The sequence below is a fragment of the Borostomias antarcticus genome (assembly GCF_949987555.1).
Source record: "Borostomias antarcticus genome assembly, chromosome: 7".
Taxonomy (NCBI): domain Eukaryota; kingdom Metazoa; phylum Chordata; class Actinopteri; order Stomiiformes; family Stomiidae; genus Borostomias; species Borostomias antarcticus.
In genome coordinates, this window is record NC_140240.1 from 6648303 (window position 1) to 6672974 (window position 24672).

Below are 24672 nucleotides of genomic sequence, written 5' to 3' on the forward strand. Positions count from 1 at the left end.
TCCCTGACGTTGTTCATGCATTATCATTACATTCTGTCACACGCTCTGTCGCATGTTTTAAATTACACTTCAGGATTCAGCGTAAATAAACATGAATTATGCATTGCTGCTCATTAGAGTCGAAAGAGAGAGAGAGAAATGAGGAGATGTTTTTGGAGAGATTGCAGCAGCATTTGCGCTGCACAATCTTGATCCCTGCTGTGCCTTAATATGCTCAGCAGGATTTCATATTTCACTGAGACAAACACAGCTTTCAGCATGGGGAAAAACAAAGGACAAACTCATTAGAGGAAGAGAGAAACCTTCACCTCTGTTTTACTCATGAAAGACTGTAGTCACTCAGCTTCGATTATATAGATGGTTGTGGAAACAAACAGACAAAGGAAAACCTGGACTGACATCGAACAAAGTTGCAGTATCCTGTCTTTCTCTCTCTCTCTCTCTCTCTCTCTCTCTCTGTAATGTTTTGGCTTTCATTCCCTCAATATTTAACACGATCCAGCAGGATTTCATTTCCCTCACTACTTTGATCAAATGAAGCATTTCCATCCCTGTGTGAAGCAGATGGACTGAACTTGTGCCATTAGAAAATGCAATGTTTCCAATGATCAACATTGTTGTAATCATGCCACATTACCAGGCGGAAAGTGTATAACAGGCTATGATTCCACTGTGGCCACCATGACCCCGAAAGGCGATCTTCATGTCTTGGCAGTCCTATACGGTTGTGTGGTGTCACTATGGGACGAGTCCCACACTCTCCGGTCATGACAGTTCATGCGGGGGTCAGCAGGGTCATTCTTCATGTCTCCACTTGGGACTGGGCCTGGCAGTTCATCTGTGAAACCACCGGAGCCCCTGTCTGGTAGAGACACGCCCCATTCCTCTACACCCCAGTCCCTCCCGTCATTAGCCCGACCCCGTACGCTCCAACCCTCCACCGCAGCCATGTTGCGGTCCCGGTCCCAGACCCCCACACCTGCTTCCCAGCACTGGCTCCTGAAATATTAATGGTGAGATAATTGACCTGTCATGCATGCTAAAGTGGAGTGAAATTGAGCCAAATCTCAATTAGACAAGGTTATTATTTAATATTGCTCCGACTTCCTAATCTCATTATGGGCCTTGGTTCTGTTTTGCTCCCGCTGCTAAATTTTGAATAATGCATGGACCTGCACTCCTACGCATGTGGAGGAACCATAACTCTGCCTGTGCTTGCTAAAGGTCGAAAAACCATCCACCATAGAGGATTTTTGGAACATAACTAGAGTAGGTTATCAAAAACATTAAGGTCCTTTTTTTCCAAGATTCTACTCTGTTACCTCCGCCCCAGCGACAGACAAAACTTAGAGCGAAGCCAGCTCCCTGTGGAGTGACGCTAGAGACAGTTATCTACTAGTGGATCTGTTAAATCATCAGTAAACGGCAACAGTGAATCCCTTTGCCAGACAATCACCAGCTTTCATTAGTCAACTAAATGAGCCACACTGCATTGCGAAGAACAAGAAAACTAGAAGGACATTCTCAAATTGCTGGCACCAGAAAAAGGCAGACTAATTGCTACTTAAAGTGAATGAATGCTCCTGTTGTTTTAATTGTTCTTCAGTGATTCAGAGTAGAGTCAGTATCGGAACTGTGAGAGGAGCGTTGAGCTGCTGTCTTTCGTCTCAGATGTTAAGTGAACACTGCTGTAATTCATCTTGACAAGACGAGTTGCTGCTTAATCTCATTACAGGCTTGAACATACTGTAAAACTACAGTAGAGCCACACTCTCCTGTCTGTAGTGCAGTGGAGGGCATCTCTTAGTGTTTCAATTAAGTCTTATTGAACTCACCTTCTTACTATGCAGTCTATGGCTTGCTGGTTATGGTAGAAAGGGAAAATATGCGTTTTGAAACAATAATAAAGTAAATATTACTAACGTTATTTTTGCAGTATGTTACAGTAGTAAATCGTAGATGTACTGTATCATTGTGTTGTGAATCAAGGTCAGGATTTCATGCCATCCCAGATGGCTAAAAGATGAAAACCGAGGGCCAGATAGTATGCCAACAGGAGAACTGTGCCAACAACGACTCCTTCAGAAGAGCAAGTGGGTGTCTTTAATTCAGACAGGGGGCTGTATAATGGGGGTGGGTGTCCTCAGGTAGAGAGCATGGAACACATGTGACGAGTGGTTCAGCCTGCTGGCTACATCTCTACAGTTATCAGTCTTGTGCCCCGTGCTCAGTCAATATGATGAAGGGGTTTGCGTGTCTTGCCAGCAGGTGCTGTAGATGAGGACAGTGGGAAAGTATATCTGTCTGTCAGTCAGTTGGTCAGTCAGACTGGGTTTAAAGCATGGCTTGCACACGGTCCAGATTGGACCTGCCCCCAGCCCTCCACCCACTACAGCTACTGTCCTCTGAGCCTTGGCTCAAGCAGGTCAGAGTTCATATTAGCCTTCTCACGACGAGCAGCTTTTAACCTCCTGCCAGCTTCATCCGTCTGCGGCTCCAGAGATCGCTGCTGGTGGGAGGGGAATAAGAACAGCCTTCTGCCATAAACCAGGCTGGCCTCAGCCTCCAGCATGTATGTATATATGATCCCTATAAGCCTACCACATGGCCGAGAGGCAGTCATCATCACTCTCCTGCCAGTTTACTCTGTTTTAAAGACCTCCCTCGGCCAGATGGCCAAGTTGGATCTCGCTAAATGCTCAACGAGGGGGAGAGCAAAATTAAATCAGATGGCATGCGATCAAGCACAGTTTGAGCAAAACGTAATCCATCTAAGTGGTGTTAGTTTGAGAAAGGCCTAGGGCCAACACAATTGGGTAACAAGAGCACATGCCTTGCAGGGATTGTCTTTTAAACTCATCAGGCTTCTTAACAGAGCAAAAGCTAATTAGCTCAAGATCCTACCTTTGCATTTGAATCGGTTTCTTGCATCATAAATCACCATGTGTGGGAAATAGTGGAATGGGAGCAACAAATCAAATCTCCAGCACTTCTCTGGACTCATGGATTGTAACAAAGCCATGCCAATCTGGACTTGAAAATAAAGTCAATTGCGTTGCACTGTGTTGAAGCAGGGTGGTTCTGTTACACAATCGGTGTCTCTGGCTCTGCTGGTGACACCAGGAAGGTCACTGAATGTGCCAAACAACCAGGATTGAGTCACGAAAGCCCCCAGACAGAGTTAATACCATTAGCATGGAGCATGGAGGAAGGGTTCAGGGTGCACGTCCATTTGAAAACAGATCTGCAAAGAAATCGACTTGTTCACTTCTTGGTCAATTACTCAATTTATTCTCATGAACTGGCGTTTGACCTTGCCGTGATCCCTATTGAATTTGTTAACTGAGAGAGAAGATTAAAAACATAGGAATTCAGTAAGTTTGATTGGAAACGCATGCAGTCAGTTGGTTCTGTAAACTGTTGAGTCGCCAGAGCATGACTATCTCTTGTGTCCAGTTAACTCTTGCTGAAATAAAGAGCTTAACACAGCAGAAATTATTTTGGTTGGCTTGAATTGGAAGCCCCACCAATATGAACTGCCAGGCCCAACTAGTTGTACGTGTATTTCTGTTCCCAGTGTATAGTCTGGGAGCGCTATGATTCAGCCAATTCAATTGTTCTTCCTCTTGCAGAATTCAGGCATTATGTCCTGTTTGTGCTTGTGGTCTACACTGTTCTGTGTTCATCTAATTAGATCCAAGACTAGAATGACCTAGTGAGCTGGATCACAGCCAGCATGAGGAAGGCTAATGAACGGATGCCCTAGAGATCCCATAATGAAGGCTTCTGGGTAGCAATGCTATAGAGGTGAAAATTCCTGCACAGAGACAATCCTCCCCCCCATCTCCCAACCCCCTGCTCTGGCCAGATACAACTCATTATGGCATTGGTGTGTTGGGCAGAAAATGACCATTTTCACTATTACAGTAGGCTACTGTGGTTCCCCTGCTTCCTGTCAGAGTGAGGGACAAGTTACGTTGTCTATACAGAGTTAACTGTGTGTTATTTATACCTCAAACCCCCTGACAGCCATTGCAGCTACTGTACAGTACCAAGAAATACACATGGCTGTGTTGTTTAGCTTTGATATTCAGAGATGAGTCCACAGACACACAGCAACACAACAGTCCGATGGTAGAATCTGCTGCATCTTAATGATGTAAATCTGTGACTCCATTGTAGTATGAATGTGTAATTTTTTCATTTGAATCTGGAACATCTGTCATGCATTAATATATCCACAGGCAGCCTCATATATTTATTTATTTCCCATTGTCTTCATGATGCACAAGGAAAATATACTCTCGGTCCCATACTCCAACAGAAAACAAGGGAATAGGAGATATAAGGCTTTAATGTGTATCGTATCTTCTTTTTTTTGTCAGAGTGGCATTTGAATGCGGTCTTTGTAGACTGCTGTTTTGGAAACTTATGTTGTGCCTCGTTGAGCGCTGCTCTGTCTGGGGGGGGGGGGCTGCCTGTCTGTCTGTCTGTCTGCACGTGGGTGGACTCATGGGAGGCCCTATGTTCTTTTGCAGGTCCCACGTCTTTTGCCTACCACAGAGATGAACTGAGAATTTGAAAGAAAGCAGCACTTGTCACTTCCTCCATTAACTCTGAGATTGCCGTCTGCCGCGGAGCCATGAGGCTGCAAGGGAGCCCAGGATTGGCTGTCCTTCTGGGTGTGGTTGCCTGCATCAGTGCCTTTCACCTCACCACTGCCATAGACATCCCACTGGAAGGTAAATTCAGTCTCCTTACTCCTTACTGGACTGCAACTCAGTGTGTAGAGGACATTGTATTCATTTTGTATTTTAATATGAATTACCTATGAAATGTACCTGTTTGAACTGATATAGATAAAACTGGATAGGCTATGGTTTATTTAACAAACTGTTTGTTAAACCTCTTCAACACTGAAGTGATTTAATTGGAAACATCTTGTGCCTATAAATGTTTACATGCATCAATTGCTGCCAATACCGTTTTGGAAGTCTAATCAGAAGTTTGATGGAATATTTCAGCCATTGATCAGTTAAATGCTACCAAAGAACAACTGTGAGCATTCAGTTAGCAAACTGATTTCTTCTCACTCATATGCTGTGTATCCCACAGTTTCCTTGGAAACGGGAAGTTTTTCACCATCTAAATTATTCAGAATCATCTCTTAAGGGCCTGATCAGAGTAGAGCAGTTCAAACAGGTCTATGAAAACAAATGCACACTATGTTGAAATACACAGCGATTAATTCTGGCAAATCTTTTTAGATGACAATTACAATTACTCCATTTTGATCCGACCAAAATGTGCATAATGAAAAGGATTGTGGTGGCTAAACTTCTACCTGTGTTTTTGTTTTCTGTTTTCCCTGCTGCCATGGACTATGTAGTTTTAAGTCATGTAAACAGTAAGTCCGCCATGCCCTAGCTAACTGATGTGGCTCCACTCTTTTCTCTCAGTTCAGTGCTCAGCACAGAGGCTTTACTGCATGCTTATCTTTAGGATATGCATATCATATGTCTAATGCCATCCTCCATTCTTTCACAAAAATGAAATCTCATCCTGGGTGAAAAAAAGCCACATGACATTTTGATTTAACCTACATCATTGGTCATGGCGGTCAACTGGCCAACTGCTTTTGTTGTTTCCATCCCCAACATATCTCACTCCGACAAGCTAAACATGGTTGACAGAGCAAGAGATGGATGACATACTGTAGCAAAAGATTCCATAGCATATTGTATGAATGTGAGAAATGTATTGTGGAAGCCTTGTGCTGGGCCTACAGTGTGGTGTCTGTTCCTCAGAGACTTGTCTGTCCTGTTGTGTGTTGCCCAGTTGAACAGCTGCCCACGATCACCGAGCAGTCCCCCAGCCCACTGATCGCCTTCCCCTTCGATGAGAGCTTCCCTGTGATATGCGAAGCCAAAGGGAACCCCGCGCCAGAGTGAGTAGTGAGCAGGCTACTGTGGCGTCCCTAGCAGATGGGAGAAGGAGAAGAAGCACGGCCCCGAAGAGCTTGTTATAGTAACGATCCGACTGATAGCTAGCACCACCGCCGTTCTGGCTCTAGCACTATAGTTTGTGTATTTGATTCCATTCTGTAGTCTGAAATATCTTTCAGCCAACCTTGGAGACTGAATGTACTGTGCTCTTTTCAGGTGCTCGCAACACATTTTCAATTGCTGTTCACCTTTTTTTTGTGTGAAAAATGGTTGCTTTCTCAGGTTCCGATGGACAAAGAACGGGGAGGATTTTGACCCATACTTGGACCCAAGGCTGATGAAAGAGGAGAACTCTGGGACGTTTGTGATACACAACAGTGGGAACCTCACAGACTACCAGGGGACGTATCGCTGTTACGCCTCCAACAAACTGGGCACTGCCATATCGGAGGAGATTGAGTTCATTGTGCCTCGTGAGTAGTATATACTGTGGTGCTCTATGACAGTTGTCTCACAGTGATTCAGGGCCTGGAATCCAGTGAATGACTTTGCCCCTCCATTGTGAGCAGTTCATTGTATTGGCCATGGCAGAAAGTCATTGAACCTCCAGTGCATTCCGCCCACAGTTGCCTCACGTCTATACCCACTTAAGACTGGGGGCAAAGCATCGAGGGTGATCTAGCCTCTCCATCATTTCCCTGGGTTTATCTTTCATTTTGTTCTGTTACACAGAACTGTACATAAATCTTCAAAGAAATCCACACCGAGGGAAACTGTGACCGAGTTTGGCTGTTCCTCAGCCATACAGCACTGTTGGCATTCCTCACAACAGTAGTTATGACATCTATTTCTTCCTGCAAGCCCAGATCTGAAAAATGACCTGTAGCATTCAATTCATCGGAAGCTGCTAACAAACACCAGCACTATGGCGTGGTCACAACACACAAAACCAAGCATACTGTAATATGACTGCCACCTGCTGGAGAAGAAAGAGGATACATGAAATGCCGGACTGATGCGTCACAATAACATTGTCCCTCTCTATCTTTTTGTCAGATGTTCCGAAGTTTCCGAAAGAGAAGATTGATCCCATAGTTGTTGAGGAGGGTCAGCATGTCGTTCTGGAATGTAACCCGCCCAAGGGAATTCCACCACTACAGATCTACTGGATGACTATTGGTGAGTATCAACCATGCACCCTACTCCAGGAGTGAGGTATATTACAGTAAGTGAGGCACACTTTGTGTGTTCCACTGCATTGAAGTGAGCCAGTAGCTGAAATGAAGACTACAGGGGTGGACTTTAGAATTCCCTCCCCTGACCTCACCCTGCAGGTCTCCAGCACATCGAGCAAGACGAGCGGGTGTCCATGGGCCTGAACGGAAACCTGTTCTTCTCCAACGCCCTGGAGAAGGACAGCCGCAGGGACTACTGCTGCTACGCTGCCTTCCCCCGGATACGTACCATAGTGCAAAAGACAGCCATGTCGGTCATCGTCAAGAGCAGTAGGTGTCATCTTTACCGTCAATCTGATAACTAACAAAGGGTTAATTCCCATAATGGGTCTTTCAGTTAGTATGGCACATTTGTGACTATGATCATGAAAATCATATAATTCCAAACATCTCCAAAGATTGATTTTCCCATGCCTTGATGTGACGTATCATATAATCATGGATCATCACCACCATGCTGTCTTCTTGGCCATGTTTTCTTTTTCTTTTCACATACATTCATTTCAGCCAAGTCAAACAATGAGACAAGTGACAGTCCTGGTCCAGGTGAGTCACATTCCATGTCACGTTAGTATGCTGTCTACAATAGTATGTTGAACACTGCTGTTTCATGTTTGCATTTATCATGGATTGCATTTATATTTACATTTCATTATGCTAGGTTGCGAGAACAAGAGTAAGCTGCGTAGTATTTTTCCTTGAATGAAACTTGGTATGACAAAATAAGCACTGACTGTCTCTGTTGCATTCTCCAAGCCAATGCCATCCTGCAGCGCAAACCTAGTCTTCTGATGCCCTCTAGTGTCAGGTCAGAGACACAGCTGGTCAAAGGCGAGGAACTCTTGCTGGAGTGTATTGCAGAGGGGTTGTGAGTATAGTTACAATACCTCTATCTGTGCCTCAGTTTCATATCTCATAGACCTGCACAGAACGACACATAAACCTGGCCATTGTCCTTCATTTTCCTGCCAGTCCTACTCCCAAGATTGAGTGGTTAAAGATTAGCCACAAACTTTCTGGCAAAGCAACAGTGGAGAACCATGGGAAACTGCTGTCCATATCTGATGTGGATGATGGGGACAGTGGGAAGTACATGTGTAAGGCCACAAACGACCATGGAGAAGCTGTCCACTACTTTGATGTGACAGTGGAAGGTAAATGACCACACAGTACAGTGAAGAAACATAACAGTCTCCTATCTAATGGTCAGAATGGAAATTGACAAAGTCTGTATTGTATCCAGGTTTTACTCAGATTGAAGCAATACATTAGTATTTAGAGAGCTTGACAGTAGTGCCATCTAGTGCCATCCATCCTTCTGAAGTGTGTCTTTGCTGTGGGTCTTTGCAGAGCCTCCTCAGTGGAAGATTAAGCCAGAGAGCCAGCTCAGTATGATTGGCTCAGAAGTGCACATTAAGTGCTCCGCCTCTGGGAAACCTACACCCGATATTACATGGAAGTTGAATGGACTTCCCCTGGATGGTAAGCTAACAATTCAAATGCAATGTCTCAGCTTACACCTGTTGGTGATACATATTGGTCAAACATTAATGATAATTTTACTGTTGGTTGCAGAGTTTCCAGCATCTAACAGGAAGCAGCTTGGTGATACCATTGTATTGCACAGCGCCAAAGCATCTGACAGTGCTGTTTATCAGTGTGAGGCCTCCAACAGACATGGGACCCTTCTGGCTAATGCTAACATCATGATTATGAGTAAGTACTGTAGAAGACCTTTTCTGTCTAAACGCTATGCTCTCAGGTGATGCATTGTCTCACAGTAGTTAGTCACCTATACTTCCATAGCCTCTGAGAGGCCATTATTGTCAAATAAACCATTATTGTCAAGGTAGGAACTTCTATAAATAAAGATTTAATCAAGAATCCAAGTGGCTGCATATGAGCAATGAACAACATCTGTGCATCTGTGTTTGTGGAATAGACAAACGGCATTAGTCACTGGGAGACAAATATTGGTGTTGTTTCTGATTTGTGAGCTGCTGGTGCTTGCATTGGCATGGGCAGTTCTGAAGCCTTGGGGAAGGAACCATACTGGCTAGCCTTCTCTCCCTGTGGATCACCGCACACTAGCTCCAAGCTATTTATATGCTAACAAGTGTCTTCAATTCACACATATTGGTGCCAGACAATGTGCTGCTTTTATGAGAGCAGAAAAAACACAATGAGTTCTATTTTACATGTCTGAAATGTGTTGTTGTGACACATTTTGTGTCACAAAAAAATTGAAGTTTTTGAATGCAAAATCCCATCTCCTCATTTTGTTAACAAATCCATTATGGACGCTTTGGCTATAACGAATAACAGATTTTCTACATTTGGACTTGCATTATTAACATTTTCACATTTGGACAGTGGAGCCATTCTTACGCAAAGCAGGATAATTAACAAAGAAGAAGGGGCGATAATAATGTTGCCTTCCTCTGCCCATAGCCTACCTCATTAACACTAGCTCTCCAATTTAATTGGAATTCTCACTTTTCCCTGCTCTGTTGTCTTTGCCGGTTCAGGTAGAGGGCTAAGGACCACACACAGACTCCTCCCTACATGTACACATCCGTATGGCAGATATAAATGCTGTATCTGGCTTCCATAATGAAAGCTGGTATCTCTGACTGGGCTTTATCTCTCCTCACAGACTTTGCCCCTATGATCCTGACTGAGGAGGCACAGGAGTACTCAACCGTGGAGGGGCACGGTGTGATCATGCACTGCAAGGTGTTCAGCTCTCCTCCTTCTGACATAACCTGGTGAGTGCAGCACTACTCCAGCCTCCCTCGCCCCTGCCTGCCAGCAGAGGGCAGTATACCTCAATGTTTCCTTATACCCTAAAAATACCATGTGCTAAATCCATCCGCTCACCAACCAACACTTTCTGGCGGGTCTCCTCCATTAGGGCATCTCAGAATGTGACTGTGTATGCTTCTCCCTGGGTGCCCTACAGTTTGTTTATGGGCACTGTAGAGAAAGTACTTGTTAAAACGTCTGAATAACCTTTCTGTAAACAAGCATAATTCACGTATCGCTGTTCAATACAAAGTTTTTTTATTTTGTTTTTTTATTTTTTTCTGAATGAGCTGAGTATCACACTGAAATATTTTACAGGGACAAGGATGACTCAGCCATGTCTGTGAAGAGCCCAAGATTTACAGTCCACAAGAATGGATCACTGGAGATCTATAAGGTTGAGAAAGAGGACATGGGGGAATACACATGTTTCGCTGAAAACGGAGAGGGAAAAGCTGCTATTGACGCCACCCTGCTTGTGAAAGGTATACAATTGAACTGAGACTATGATGTGCTTTGCTTGTGGTGAATGTATGGTGTAACTAAAGCAGTTCTGTGTTTCATTTGTCTTAAGATCCCACTAGGATCGTGGAGGCCCCAGAAGACATGCAGATCTTAATAGGAACCACAGCCCAGCTCTCCTGCCTGGCAGAGTATGACAAGTCCTTCAAACAAAACTTTGAGATCCTGTGGGATAAAGATGATATGGAGATAGCCCTAAACCACACCGACAATTCTAGGTAGGAGACATCCTTTTCATGTGGCTCCGCAGAACTTGAACCCTAGCCGGAAAGTTCACTTGCCTCCATATTGCCCCCAATCAATATGTTGTCTCTGTCTCTCTGCCGATAGATACTTTGTTGAGGATGGAGTGCTGCAGATCATCAACGTTAGCCACAGAGACCAGGGCACGTACACATGTGTGGCCAGAACTCCAGTGGACCAAGACACAGCGTCTGCTCTGCTCATAGTGCTGGGTGAGCAAACATGTCACAAACATCATATGCCTGCTCTGACCCCCAAGGCCCTCTGACCTCCAGTGCTACAATAATGCATCGCACATCACAGCATAGATCAATATGCCGAAGCCAAATGTCCCTGGAGATCAAAATCACAGAGCAGGACAAGGCTACATCGATGAATATTCTCTTACTGTACTTCTTTGGACCAGAGGACTGCAATGATAATATCAGAATATTGGCTGAAAGTCCTTGCACATTACTTACATGGTGCCTTGTATATCTGGGTCATTATTTTCACTTTCACTGGACACCTTGTGCAGTTTCTTGTTGCTTCAAAATCCTTTCACATTCCCTTCCCACTCCTGAGGATGCAGAGTCTCTGTGTGTTTTCAAAGCAATGGTACTACGGTGTTTTTCAGATGTCCCCGATGCACCTAAGAACTTGGTGCTGTCTGACCTCAAAGAAAAAAGCGTGAAGCTGAAGTGGATCCCAGGGGATCATCACAACAGCTCAACTACAGGTAACAGGGCCATACACCTTCCTCTGTAAACACAAGACATTTTGAGCAGAAGCTGCAGCTGGCCATTTTATTATGCCAGACACAATGCTGGTAGTACTGTATGTGATATTCATTTTAAGCAAAATAAGAAATTCATTCTTCATTAGGTTCATACTGAAATTGAGTTTGATATTTCTTTTAGGTTTTTTCTTATACTTTTCTTAGGCCACAAGTCTACTCCTTTGAGCTCTGCAGAGTTTGAGGACTGTGCTTCACAGCTAGCTGTTACTAGAGGGTAGGGCTAACTTGGGGACTGGTCTGTGTGTCTCGTCTACAGAGTTCATTATCGAGTTTGAGGAGAGCCAGTGGGAGCCGGGGAGCTGGAAAGAGCTTGTGAGGGTTCCTGGAAACCACAATAATGCCGTCCTGAAACTTCATGGACATCTTGACTATCGTTTCCGAGTGTCCGGAGTGAACGCCGTAGGGCGGGGGGGACGCAGCGAGCCCACAGAGAGATTCAAAACCCCTCCAGCAGGTGGGATGTTTTCTCGCCCCCCTCTTTCATAGAGCCCTCTAGGCCACTTGTGCCATCGCCAACGTTGTCCGTTGAACTTCAGGACACTCCAAACCTGGGAGATAATTAATTCCACTCTTGTTGAAAATCCTGTCTCTAATGTGGAGATATCACAGCAGAGTTCTTCCTCCAACAATTCCATTGCTGACAAAATCTATATCTCTACCCCTCCACAGCCCCAGACAGGAACCCTGAACATATCAAAATCGAAGGTCATTTACCACATGAAATGGATATCAACTGGGAGGTAAGAAACGGAGCGGGCGCTCCTCAATATCCCTCAACAGTCTACTGTACTCTAGGCTACATCAATAAGGAGTGAATAATCACAGTAACTATATTTCTTCTGAAAATGTATCATTTATCTATGCTCTGAGAGAACAGAGCAATATTGTATTTGCAATCATCAATAAGAATTTCTGAAATAGAAATAACCTGAGATCCTCAGATCATAGTGAATGGGTTTTCTATGAAAGCCCTCCGCTGTGGTGCTTTGATTAGAAAGTCAAAAGGAGGGCCGTGGAGGAGTGATTTCTTTTAACGTATAGTATAGTAAAACATTCTTCTTTATTGTAAAAAGATGAATCTCTCTCTCACTTATTATCCTCCTGCCCTGCTGTGGTAATGCAGCCAGAGCTCTGGGATTAATGAGCTCTCTCATTGTTAATGATTTGCTTTTGTGGATAATGGTGTCTTATTCTATTCCTCATGGTCAGGCCATTGTAAGAACAGAACCATCTCTCATTATCTCTGAGGCCTCTGGCTCTTAGAGGATTACCTCAGAGCTGGACCAATCCATGTGTACCTTTATCTTACCACAGTGTCAGATATCCAAGAATGTGGGGTTGTCTTTTTTTGGGAGAGTATTTGCTTTATTTTGTGAGGTCCAAAGATAAATTCAATGCTCTTTCCTTTCCTTTACACAGCCTCTGTTACCCATTGAACGCAACGGTCCTGGCCTGGAGTACAAGGTGAGCTACAAGCGGCAGGACGTGGATGAGGGCTGGCAGGAACACATGGTGAAGAGGCACTCGTTTGTGGTGAGGAACACTCCCACCTTTGTGCCGTACGAGATCAAGATCCAAGCCAGGAACCACCAGGGCTGGGGACCAGAGCCCAAGGTGGTGACAGGCTACTCAGGAGAGGACTGTGAGTGTCTCTGTCCTTCATTGCCTTTTCTAACAAGTAACATTAGGAGTCCCTTTCAGCATCAGCTGTGGCTACACTGTTTACACTACAGTGGCTACACATATGTACCTAACCCTTTGCTTAACCTGTGATATATAAAAGTACTATATCACAGAGAAATGCCAGACTTTGATTTCTAGAAAGTAGAATATTGAGGTAGGACTATGCCATTTTGCTTCTGGATGAATACAGTCCATGAAAGCTATTGAGAATACTGTATCTCCTATGGAATAGGTTTGACACCTTTGTGAACAGAGTCCTAACCCCCTACCACCGAAAATTGAGTTCTAATGTTTTTCTCTACTCTATTTGGTCATGCTATAAAGGGAATTCCACAACTTCTTTTTGACTCTGTCCAAGGGCATGCACTCTTTGCAAAGCAATACAAAAAGAAAAGTAAAACATTCATCTTTGTAAATATATTTTGCTTTCATCTTTATCTTCAGCTTTCTTTTGGAGTTGCCCTCAGGATGTTACCTCAGGTCTTGATTCCCCTTCCTCTCCCTCCCACCTCTTCCTCCTCTAATGAACTGTAGTGATTACATTACCATTTCCTGTCCACAATGCTCGCTCCCTTTAGTGATGTGTTTGGATAGATTTTGTATTTGATTTAGAAATTCTATTCATATTATATTTATATAGGGACTGACCTATATATATACCTGACTATTGGAAGTATAGTCAGCCTCATTGGGAACGTTAGTCATTTTATGTTGTGCTTCCTTGTTATAGTATTTCCTTGTTACAATGTAATGATGTTTACAGTCAACTACATACATTGGCCCTCCTGTTACTACTGTATATACAGTAGAATGCTGCACCTTATGTTACTTTTAACATAATATACAGTAGTGGTGATCCTAAATAATGCTATGAAATGTATTAGTCTACAGTAGACTCAGCTCATCCTACAGTAATGGGTTGACTGATGTAGGTTTGGTACTGTACCATATACATTGATTGTGTGTGTGTGTGTGGGTGCGTGTGTGTGTGTCTCTGTCTGTGTGTGTGTGTGTTTACCTCTGCAGTCCCCTCTGCCGCGCCTGATGATGTAGCCGTGGAGGTGATGAACAACTCGGTGGTCAAGGTCAGCTGGTCACGTGTTCACAAGGACAAGCTGCATGGACATCTGGGGGGCTACCGGGTAATTCCTCAAAACAGCCTTCTGCCTTTAGACACAGTTTAAAGGGAGAGACCCTGACGCGGCTGTATCTGCTGGCCTGTTCACCCCTCTCTGTCTCCCTGCCTCTGGCAGCTCAATGTCCTCCTGCACAGACCGCCAGCACAAATACAATAAGTCATTCCATAGTCCATCCTGAGTATGATCTGCTAGCCTTTCTCACCCATGTTTCATCCCTGTCTGTTGGACACTGCGTCCGCTGATGTACTGTAGGTGAATTGGTGGCGTGTGCGCAGTCTGCTGGACACGAAAAAGAGCCACGGAGACAAACACACACTGACGATCCCGGGAGACAGGAGCCATGCCATGGTACCGGGGCTCACGCCCTTCTCCGAGTACAGTCTCATGGTCATGACCTTCAACGGGCGGGGCAGCGGGCCGGGCAGCCATCCTGTCAGCTTCAAAACCCCGGAGGGAGGTGAGGCTGGAGGGGGGTCTGGGAGAAGAGAGAAACCCCATGCAACATATCGATTCAGCAGCCACTACAGAAGAACAATCTGGAAACTGGGCTTGGGTATCCCAATGCTTAACTGTTGTGTGCTGGTTTTTTGTTTCAGTTCCTGAGAAAAACCCAGTTTTCAGGGTTGCGGACGCTCAAAAGCACACAGTCTCACTGGTGTGGTCACCTCCAGTGGAACCCAATGGGATTCTCACAGGATACCTTCTGGAGTATCAGCTGAGTATGTGACTCTTTTTCCCTGTGTGTTAATCATCCAAATATAGTACAGTACCTCCTGTTACTTTGGCTGGCCTTAACACTAGGATATATTGTTGTGCTTATTTTTACAGTATGTGCTCATTGTTGCATGCTGTATATAATAAACACTGTGCTCACCCTGTAGCTTTAGACGCTACTAGCATTGTTAGTCTGACTAAAAAAATAAAATAAGGGAAAGATTCATCAAAATTAGCTACAGCTGAGCTTGAGGACATTTGTTGTGGTTGACAGTGGGGCAGATGGAAACACATGGCTGTTGTGAATGTTAGTTAATGTTAGTATTTATTTTCCAGGGTATAACAGCAAGTGTGGAGGTTTATCTACGTGCTGTATGACTCTAGGATAGCCGTAACCCACAGTGAACCTTTGATGGAAAAAATAAAGTGTTGTAGCGAGGGTCATTGACAGTGTCAGAGCATGTGTACAGGAAACACGTCAGGGAGACGTGACATAACACGGCTCCAGCAGAGCTGACCGAGGCCACCGTGTCACAGTCTCTTAAAGGTCTCGTAAGTGACCCTGCCCCATCCAGCAGGGATTTCATCAGAATGGCCCAGAATCTCAGAAGGGGGTCGTCAGAGTGCCTCTCTGTCCTTAAACAGTAACCACCACCACGAGGCTAATTATCAAGCCCCAACGACAGCCTTGCACAGAATCTCCAGCCAATTCAGTTTGATTTTGCTGCCGCACAGGAGGGCTAAGAGTCATGCAATGTTTTTTGAAGAGGGGACATTTTCATTTTGCAAGCGTGATAGAACTGATAAGCTCTTTTAAGAGGGGGTGGTTTGAAGTCCCCTTGAAGCAAGTCATGTGTGAAATGTAGAGGATAATGCTGCCAGCTGTCAGTGTGGCTGTTAGTGTGGCACCAGGAACAGCCAAATAATTTAAACGCTGCTGCACAACTGTTCCAGGGCTGAGCCACGCTTCACACAGGCCTCACTAAATTCATATTTCACAGGTTCCACTTTTCTCCACTGTTACATTGACCGTCAGTTTTATCACCAAGAGGGTGGGTGGGCGGGCTCTATGTGGCTGGGGCGGGTTAAAACCAACTCGCATGCAAATTAGATATTTATGCAGATTTCAAAGAGAGTGTATCCATCAAATTGCCCACTGAAAGAGATGGGTCAGTTCTGGATCAGACTAGATCTTCTCCGGCAGTGTAACAGTCCAGGGGGTAATCGGGTTTGTTTCTGTATTTAGTCAATGACACAGATGAGGTGGGGACCCTGCAGACGGTGAACATCAACAACCCTGACACCAATAAGTGGGTCCTAAATGACCTGGAGGCAGTGAGCAGGTACAAGTTCTACCTGCGCACCTGCACCAGGGTGGGCTGTGGACCTTCTGTCAGCGAGGAGTGCACCACCACCCCAGAAGCACGTGAGTCTTACAGAGTCTCCAAAGAGGACAGAATCAGGGCATTGGATTAAGGATTGTTTTTAGGGGTATGACGGGGACTGGGTCGAGCGGGGCGGCGGGCTTTAAGCATTTCAGTCAGATGCAAAGGGATTGAACTGAGGGAAATGGATGAAATGGACTCTGACTGCCAAGCTTTTCATATCTCCATCTGAGTCATTTTTTGTGGGTAAACACTATCATAAGAGTGTGAAAGAAGGGGGATTCATTTGTCACTGTCATGAAAGAGCAAGTGCTTATTGATTTGAGGGAGAAGGGGAGCTATGGAACAATCAGCTAGGAGAGAGAATTGGCTTGAGCAGGAGAAACTGTAGATTTTGATATTGGATTGTGTAATCATATAGAAATCGCTACAGTATTAAGTAATCGTAATATGTTGGGTACAGCATAATATATTCATATTTATTACATGGACTGTACCATTTCTACTGCAGTTGGGGACTGCATATCTAAGCAAGCTCAACCTGAAGACCTGTGCCTGTGAAATGGAGATAAGGCACCAATAACAAATTAGAATCTATCTTCTAAATTAGAAGTTCATGCACCTGAATGTGCAATTGAGTCTGCACAATGGGGTGCCACAACAATACAGCATATTGTAGTTTATGTCAAACAAAAGTAATTGATTTGGAAACTCTCTGTATGAATTACATATATAGCAAACATTCTCTCAAATCCAACACAGCAGCCTGGTCTCAAAATTATAAAACATTTGTCTGTAAAATATCAAGAGAGAGATAATCTGATTTGGCTGCTACTGTAGCTTCCCACTTTGGTTGGTAAGCATGTTGTTGCTGGTTTCTAATGTTGGAAAACAACCTCATTTCTAGAAAACCTGTTCCAATGTTCAGTTGAACTTGGCTTGGTTGTTACTTGGTTATGATTCACTGTAAGGTAACATTCTGCACTAAGAAGCTCACACTATATTGTACACAGTCTGCTTACTGTAATGCAGTGCCATCTCATCTTCCAAAGGCTTCCCATTATGCAACTGAAAAAAGTTTGCCGGCTGTGGTATTCATGATCATGTTCCTGTTTGATGATAGACATTTTATTGACATCACACCTCTGCTCTCCATGTCTGCTTGGCAATGCTTTTGTTTTTCTTTCCCGACTTGCTTTCTCTCTCTCCAGCTTCAGCAGTGGCTCCATCTGTCAGCTTCAGTATGTCCATTTCTGTTTCTGTAGAATTATGGTCTAAGAGGCCTAATCTAGACTACTAAAGCCAGCACATATATCCCAAAAATAAGCAGCCTACTGTCCTTGCACACTTTAAAAGACTGCTTATCTTTGGATATACCTGTCAGTAGAGTAGTATGTGTGGTCTGTTTAACCTAGATTAGCTGCGCGTGCATGAATACTGATTGATCATTTAAGAGATGTGTTATGTCACAGCCAGCAGGTCTAGTATGCGTTGCTGAAATGGCCACAGGCACTAAGAGAACAGCCAAGGTTGTTGGTGTCAGCAGCAATGCCACATCATACAGCATTTCTTAAATAAGATGAAATGTGGATATTACCTTCATCAGTGGATAATTGCCCTTGTCTGTTGTTTGCCCTGGCCGGCAGCAGTGAGCGCTCAGATGCCTCCTTTCATTAGCAAATGTCAAATCCTTTTTTAAAGTTTGTGGTTTCTTCTAAAATAACAATGGTAATTAGCAACCTAATTATGAATTCATATTAATCCTGGCTCATTAGTGAATCTCTAAAATAATATTGACTTTTGTTCTAACAACAGCACTGCCACATGCCTAATAATGGCAGATGAATCATGAAGCTTATGTGTAGACATTCATTTAGTGTTATTAAAAGTTCAGACAAATGGTTGCAGCCATACAAATTGTTCTTTACACTCACATCACACGCACCATTCATTTCATTGAATACAGTTTCGTCAGATGCACTGTATTTGATGATGGTATCTCTGTGGTAATTACCCAACTTTTTGTTGCATAGATGTACTGTACATGTAGACTAAATATTATCATAGTGCTCTAGTTTAGATGAGCTAACATTAGCTCTCAGTCATTGTGGTTGCAGATGGCATGCATGCTAACACCTCCCCTGACTAGAGAGTAGCCCCTTCTCCCTCACTCAAAGATTGGTAATCACAAGATCTGTCTCTCTTTCCAGGCAAGTCCACCACTCCCTCTCCTCCAAGCACCTCACTGTCCCATGTGACCACTGCCACTCGTTCCAACTTAGGTATAAAGGATGCATCCAACTGCACAGGCAGGCTAACACCAATCCTACGTTCTGTTCATCCCCCATTGATGTGTAGTTAGATAAGAACAAATAATACACCAAACACCATTGGGGAATTCCCTATAAAGTACCGGATCTATACTCCCAGTCGAAGGTGTGAACAGTGTGTGTAGTTCAACCAGGGCAAATATGTCTAATTGTCAAGGATTGATTTGTTGGGCCCCAGTCTTCCTGTACACATCAGATTATTGACCAAACAGTCACCTGACATTTCCATGTAACCTTCAAGTGGGTAAACAACAGTGGTGCTGTGGGACAATGTCCAGAGCAGAATCTGAGCTGATAGAAGAGTCTGTCTGGGTAGAGTCAAGGAGGTGTGAGCTCTCACGGGGAGGGTGGTATTCAATGGACACTGAGATAAGTGGATAAGTGGGAGCTGTTGAAAGCGCTAGATCAGAATATTCCAGTGTGCTGGCCTCCCCTTTTAAAGAGCTCTCTGACTTTGAAGAGCCATCTTTCAGGACATGTGGCGGGGGCACAGGTTCCCTGCTGGGGTAGCAGATGCTTTCTACAGCATTTAATACCAGGCTCAACGGCACAGTGGCGAACATGCCAGCCAGCCTTAAGGGTATTTTTAGTCTGAGCCCTGTGTCACTTGAAGTCATCATACCACGCCAATGATGGAAATTACCATAGTTACAGAGTCATACATCAGCATTAGGCAGAGTGTGTCATCTGTGCTCTCAGGGATGGGCAGGACAGACACAGATGTCCTTGTGTTCTGAATTATCACTGAGCAAATAATACACCTGAGCTGGAGACACACTGGAAAATGTGCATGTTTGCTTGAGGAAAATGACAAGGATCGTATTTTATTGACAAGCTTGGACAACAGCTGTCAACCTCCCTACTTTCGCTGTGGTAATGGTGCTCATAATTCTTACACCCTGTCCGCCAACAGTTCACGTCAGTATTCAAAATCTATTCTTTACTACTGTCTAATGTGTGTCACTTCAGACCGGATTGTGAGAAACTTAACCTGTTGTGAAGTGGATAAAATGAGAAAGAGAAAGACATTTCAGATGTATGACTGTACATTGTCTGTACAATTACTGGCAGGGTCAATGGCAAGTCCCTTGATATTGGTAGGGTTATTAGTAGTCCCTTCTGTACATCCACCCCAAACTATGGTTATAAGGTGAAAACAGTGAGAAGAGAAGAGGCACTGAAGAGGCAATGTAGGGCATCTGAGCGGAGAAACAAGGTTTTGTGTTGTTCTCACGTTTGTTCATTTTTTCAGCGGATGCATGTTTATCTGTAGATTTTAATTTAGCTTTGCAGGCGGCACAAGTCATACATTTCCATATCCACACTGTTTCCATTTGACAGTGTCTCCCTTTATGTCAGAAATTATTGATGTCCTCATCCCATCCCAGTGTTAGGAATAAAAAGCACATAGTATGTATGACGCTCTCATACAGTAGAAAAATTAATTGTATTTTAATCTAGAACAATGGCAACACCCTGGCCAGTCAGTAGAATGTTTGCTGGATATGGTCTGTTCTATCCTCTACTAACATGTTTTTCCTGCCATTTCTCTTCTCTCATGTGTCTGTCAGTTCCTGCCCTGTTGAATATTAGCTCCTCAGTTAGTGACAACTTTGCAAATATCAGCTGGATTCCGGGGCGTGAGCACAAGGATTCTGAGTTATATATTGCATATATGAACAACCGTAAGCCCACATTACTTCTCCATCCATTTTACAATCATATTACCTGTAGTTCGGAGGCCATTATGAACTCCTTGGTGTTGGCATGTAACGACATTGGTAGCCTAACGCGCGCGCACGTGTGTGTGTCCTGTCAGTGTGTTAGATCAGTGCCATCGCTTCATAATACACACATGTACATGTGTGCTCATGAGTACTAACCTTGCCTGAATGTGCATCTCCTATAGGTAAAGGTAACTGGAAGATATCTGAGACACTAAACACCTCAAAGACTTTCCACATCATTGAGGGGCTCGAACCTGGGACTGAGTACACTGTGCGACTTATGACTAACAACTGGGTTGATAATTCTAGTATTTTTGAAGATGTTATCAGGACCAGTGTTAAAGGTGAGGAAGGACACCAAATAACTCGCACTAAAACTCACAAGACTCACAGAAGCAGCATTAGTAATTGATTTGATTACTGAGTAGTATGCAGGAACGACAACGTCCTTGAAGGAGACTCAAGGTACCATGCATGGCTCTGTCTGTGTCAATAGGATTTGATTTTGCTCTGTGGACTCGCTAAAAGGAATTGCGTTTGAACAGCTTCTTCAGTTGATTAATTAGACAAGCGGATTAGCCTTTTAATATTAATTCTGGTGCATTTCCATTGCAGCGAGCACACCCCTTGAAGCACAGCCTCCGCCTAAGCATCAGATAGGCCCCCTGTCGATGTAAACATTCAATCAAGCGTCTTCGTGAGAGGCCAAGTCGAGGCAAAGTCACAGAGTATTGTTCTCTTCAGGTCTGGCAAGCATCCACGGAGGGATCTCCACCCAGGGCTGGTTCATCGGGCTGATGTGCGCCATCGCTCTCCTCACTCTCATTGTGCTGATAGCCTGCTTCGTCAACAGAAATAAAGGCGGGAAATATTCCGGTAGGTGCTTACACATACACAGCACCTTCTGAACGCTCACTAATTACTGTCCGAGTGTCATTATATATCCATTTGGGAATCGGCTTCTCAAAGTCAGATAAATTGTACATCACTCTGGAATCTATTATTGAAATACCTAGCTTGATGTAGCCAATTTTTTGTTGAAATACACATCACTCATCAGATCACCATTATAATTCAAATGCATACACTATGGAAACTAATAGATGCATGTGCAATAACTCTATATTGTTAATGCATGTAATGAGATGCAAAGCAAATCATAGCTTATGTGCACTATGCACAAAAATATATCCAAATGTATAGGTGGCTACAGTTTGTACTAGGTATAGTAGGTAGGTAGGTAGGTAGGTACAGTAGGTAGGTAGGTAGGTACTGTAGGCACTTTATTAATCCCAGAGGGAATATTACACAGCTATACTGTAGGAGTCCATTAGGACAGTGGATGATGGCAAAAGCACTATGGTATTGAAATATCATGCCTCCATTTGAGATAAATGGGGTCATTTAGTAGCCTTCATCCTATTTCAGCTGATGGCCACCCTGCCCAGCTCATGTATAACTTGCAACATGATTTGTTCTGTTTTCATCCAAAGCTAGTTACCTTTCACTTCATACAGTATGTCCACTTTTGAAATCAGAACTCAGTTGTTGCTGTCATGTAAGCCTTGCTGACATCAAACACATAGGTGCTGCCTGGAGCAGGTGTTTTGTCGTCAAGTCTCCAGACTTCTGTCTTTTATTATGTCTATACTTAGGAAAAAGAAACAGACACGCATATATGACAAAGTAGTATAGTTAGGACGTATGGTGAAGGAAAGATTGATCTTTGTTTCCATGTAGTGAAGGAAAAAGAAGACCTCCACCCAGACCTGGAGTCACAGGGGATGAACGATGACACGTTCTGTGAATACAGGTAAACCGAACCTCCAACCATAATTTCTCCTTCAATTCGCACAAGTTCAAAATAATTACCTTGTGAAACTCATAATATTGTCTCTGCATTTCTCCTGGTCTGAAAGACAACCCCACATGCATGAGCTTTAGACGGACCCTTGAGACATGTGATGGGCTGAGTAACTGCCAAAATGTATGTGATAAACAGCAACAAATCCCCATGTTGCTGTTTACACATTATTGGTGTGGATGTAGTATTACCCTTGATGGTACATTGTGTTTAGGCAGCGTGTTGGTGGTAGAGCACATTAGAGAGAACCGCCGTATTGTTCAGATGTTGACATTACGTTTCTGAATGATACTAAATGAAGGCCGTCTCACACAGCGGGAGGATAAAACCAATCTGTGTAATTGAAAGCTGCTCATCTCCGAGGCAGTATTATCCGGGCTCATTGCATTAATCCTCTAGTGGTCCAATTCATAACACACTCCCACAGTGCAACTCAAAGATTGATGCTCCAAGCAGCAGAGTCTGCCCAACTAAACTCAACTCCACATGATAGGTCTGAAGTCTGCTTCCTTTGTCAGAGTTTCAGTGCTGTTTGTGGTCCAGGAAGATGTACTGCACATTTACATGTCTTGCAAAACCCCCCAGACATACTTGCTCAATTAAACTTCTTCCAGTGCCACCAGTAAAATCAAGAGCTTTTGGTCATCAAAAAAGCATATTATAGTGCGCCTTTATTGTGATTTCCCTCAAGTCAAAATTTAATCAATACTGTTTTATTGTGATTCATTGCTGTCTGTGCAGCTTACTACATACAATCCCAGTTACCATGCATTGCATGAGTGCAGCATGTGCATTATGCATGTCCACCGTCGGAATCAGTATAACATCCACATCAATATCCCATTTCACTACAGCTTATGCCTGTGCCATCGATCCTGATATATACACAGGGTACAGTTGATTGGCATGCCTCTGACTCAGGCATATTCTCTTCGAGCAGTGAGAGGTAAAACGTTAATGCCGATCACTGAAGCACATCATTGTAACTCTTAATGCCCATGCCTGTGCCCTGTCCTCGCCAATAAAGCCCAGAGTTAAACCATGAGTGAAATGAGGGGATTTTAAATCCTGTGTCTGTGCCGTGTTGTGTGCCGTGCAGTGACAACGATGAGAAGCCATTGAAGGGCAGCCAGCACTCTCTGAGCGGAGAGATCAAAGCTGGAGACAGTGCAGACAGCCTGGTGGACTACGGAGATGAGGACGGTCAGTTCAACGAGGACGGCTCCTTTATTGGCGAGTATGCAGGGCGCAAGGAAAAGAGGGCATCCACCGAGATCAAGGGGACCAGTCAGACTCCAGCGTGAGGAAAGGAGCCGTCATCCATCCGTAGGCTACCATGTCCATCCAACCCTCTGTGGGGAAATACAGGAAATAAGAGACATTATCCATACCACACACAATTTTGTGTGAAATGTAATGTGTCATTGTCAACTGCACTGCCATCCTCATTTTATAAAGCCCTGTCTTTTCAAGCTGTAACCGAATGATCATTTCCAAATGTATATATATATATTTTATGTGTGTTTTATATATACTGCAGTTCAGTGAGGACCTTTGGGGCACTTTTTTGGGGGCACTTTTTTGTCAATGCAGCTACTGTTTGTAATCCACTCAAAAGATGAGGAGAAAACCTCCTGTTCACATTGTGCTCCTGTCCAATTGCTCATGGTCTGATGCAGCCAGGTCTCTCATGTCCAGTTATCTTGTAGCAAACATGTACATGTATGTGAGGATTAAGTTGGAGCTTTTCCAATAAGCTTTTCCAACAAGCAAATATTGTTGACATTTTATAAAAGACATGCATTCATGGAATATGATTTAATATGTGTACAAAGGTTGATTATTAACTTATTCTTTCATTGGATTTGGTACAGGACAAAATAACTAAACAGTGTAGTTGAGCAAGTTACAGAAAACAAAGAATGCAAAGGATGTGATTTCATTGGATATGGTAAAAGTACTGCATACAGTACATTTAGAAGCCATTATCTTGTTCCTCTTAAGTATTGCTAAGAATATAGCTGTTAGGACCAATGTGCCTCTTTGGAACCAAGTAATACTGTTATATTCATCCACTCACTGGAATACCACTTAAAGCAATACATAGCGATTTCTCCTGTTTCCTCGGAACTGCGCCCCCACAGTCTCTGCGAGTAAGTGCACTGTCGTACTGTCATAAAGTTATCAGATTGTCTTTTTCTTTTTCTGGCTTCCTCTGTGATGTTTCGCTTCGGTTTTCTCACCTCCGCCATGATATCATTGAGCTAAAAAACGCATGATATCCATAGACGCCGGAATAGTT

General features: G+C 43.8%; 1 protein-coding gene across 1 annotated transcript; it reads left to right on the top strand.

Annotated features, from left to right (window-relative positions):
- Positions 1 to 4642: 4642 nt before the first annotated feature.
- On the top strand, positions 4643 to 23674 carry chl1b (cell adhesion molecule L1-like b; the record flags this gene model as incomplete). The annotated part of the gene is made up of 28 exons (XM_084441250.1): positions 4643 to 4742; positions 5390 to 5407; positions 5839 to 5947; positions 6228 to 6418; positions 7002 to 7124; positions 7280 to 7450; positions 7937 to 8048; positions 8153 to 8334; positions 8531 to 8662; positions 8756 to 8896; positions 9837 to 9948; positions 10304 to 10470; positions 10560 to 10725; positions 10838 to 10962; positions 11367 to 11468; positions 11785 to 11982; positions 12198 to 12268; positions 12948 to 13170; positions 13656 to 13691; positions 14238 to 14353; positions 14603 to 14807; positions 14947 to 15069; positions 16311 to 16490; positions 20351 to 20464; positions 20689 to 20850; positions 21251 to 21382; positions 22247 to 22319; positions 23470 to 23674. The coding sequence occupies 28 exons, from the start codon at positions 4643 to 4645 to the stop codon at positions 23672 to 23674; spliced, it is 3789 nt and encodes a 1262-aa protein (XP_084297376.1).
- Positions 23675 to 24672: the final 998 nt, after the last annotated feature.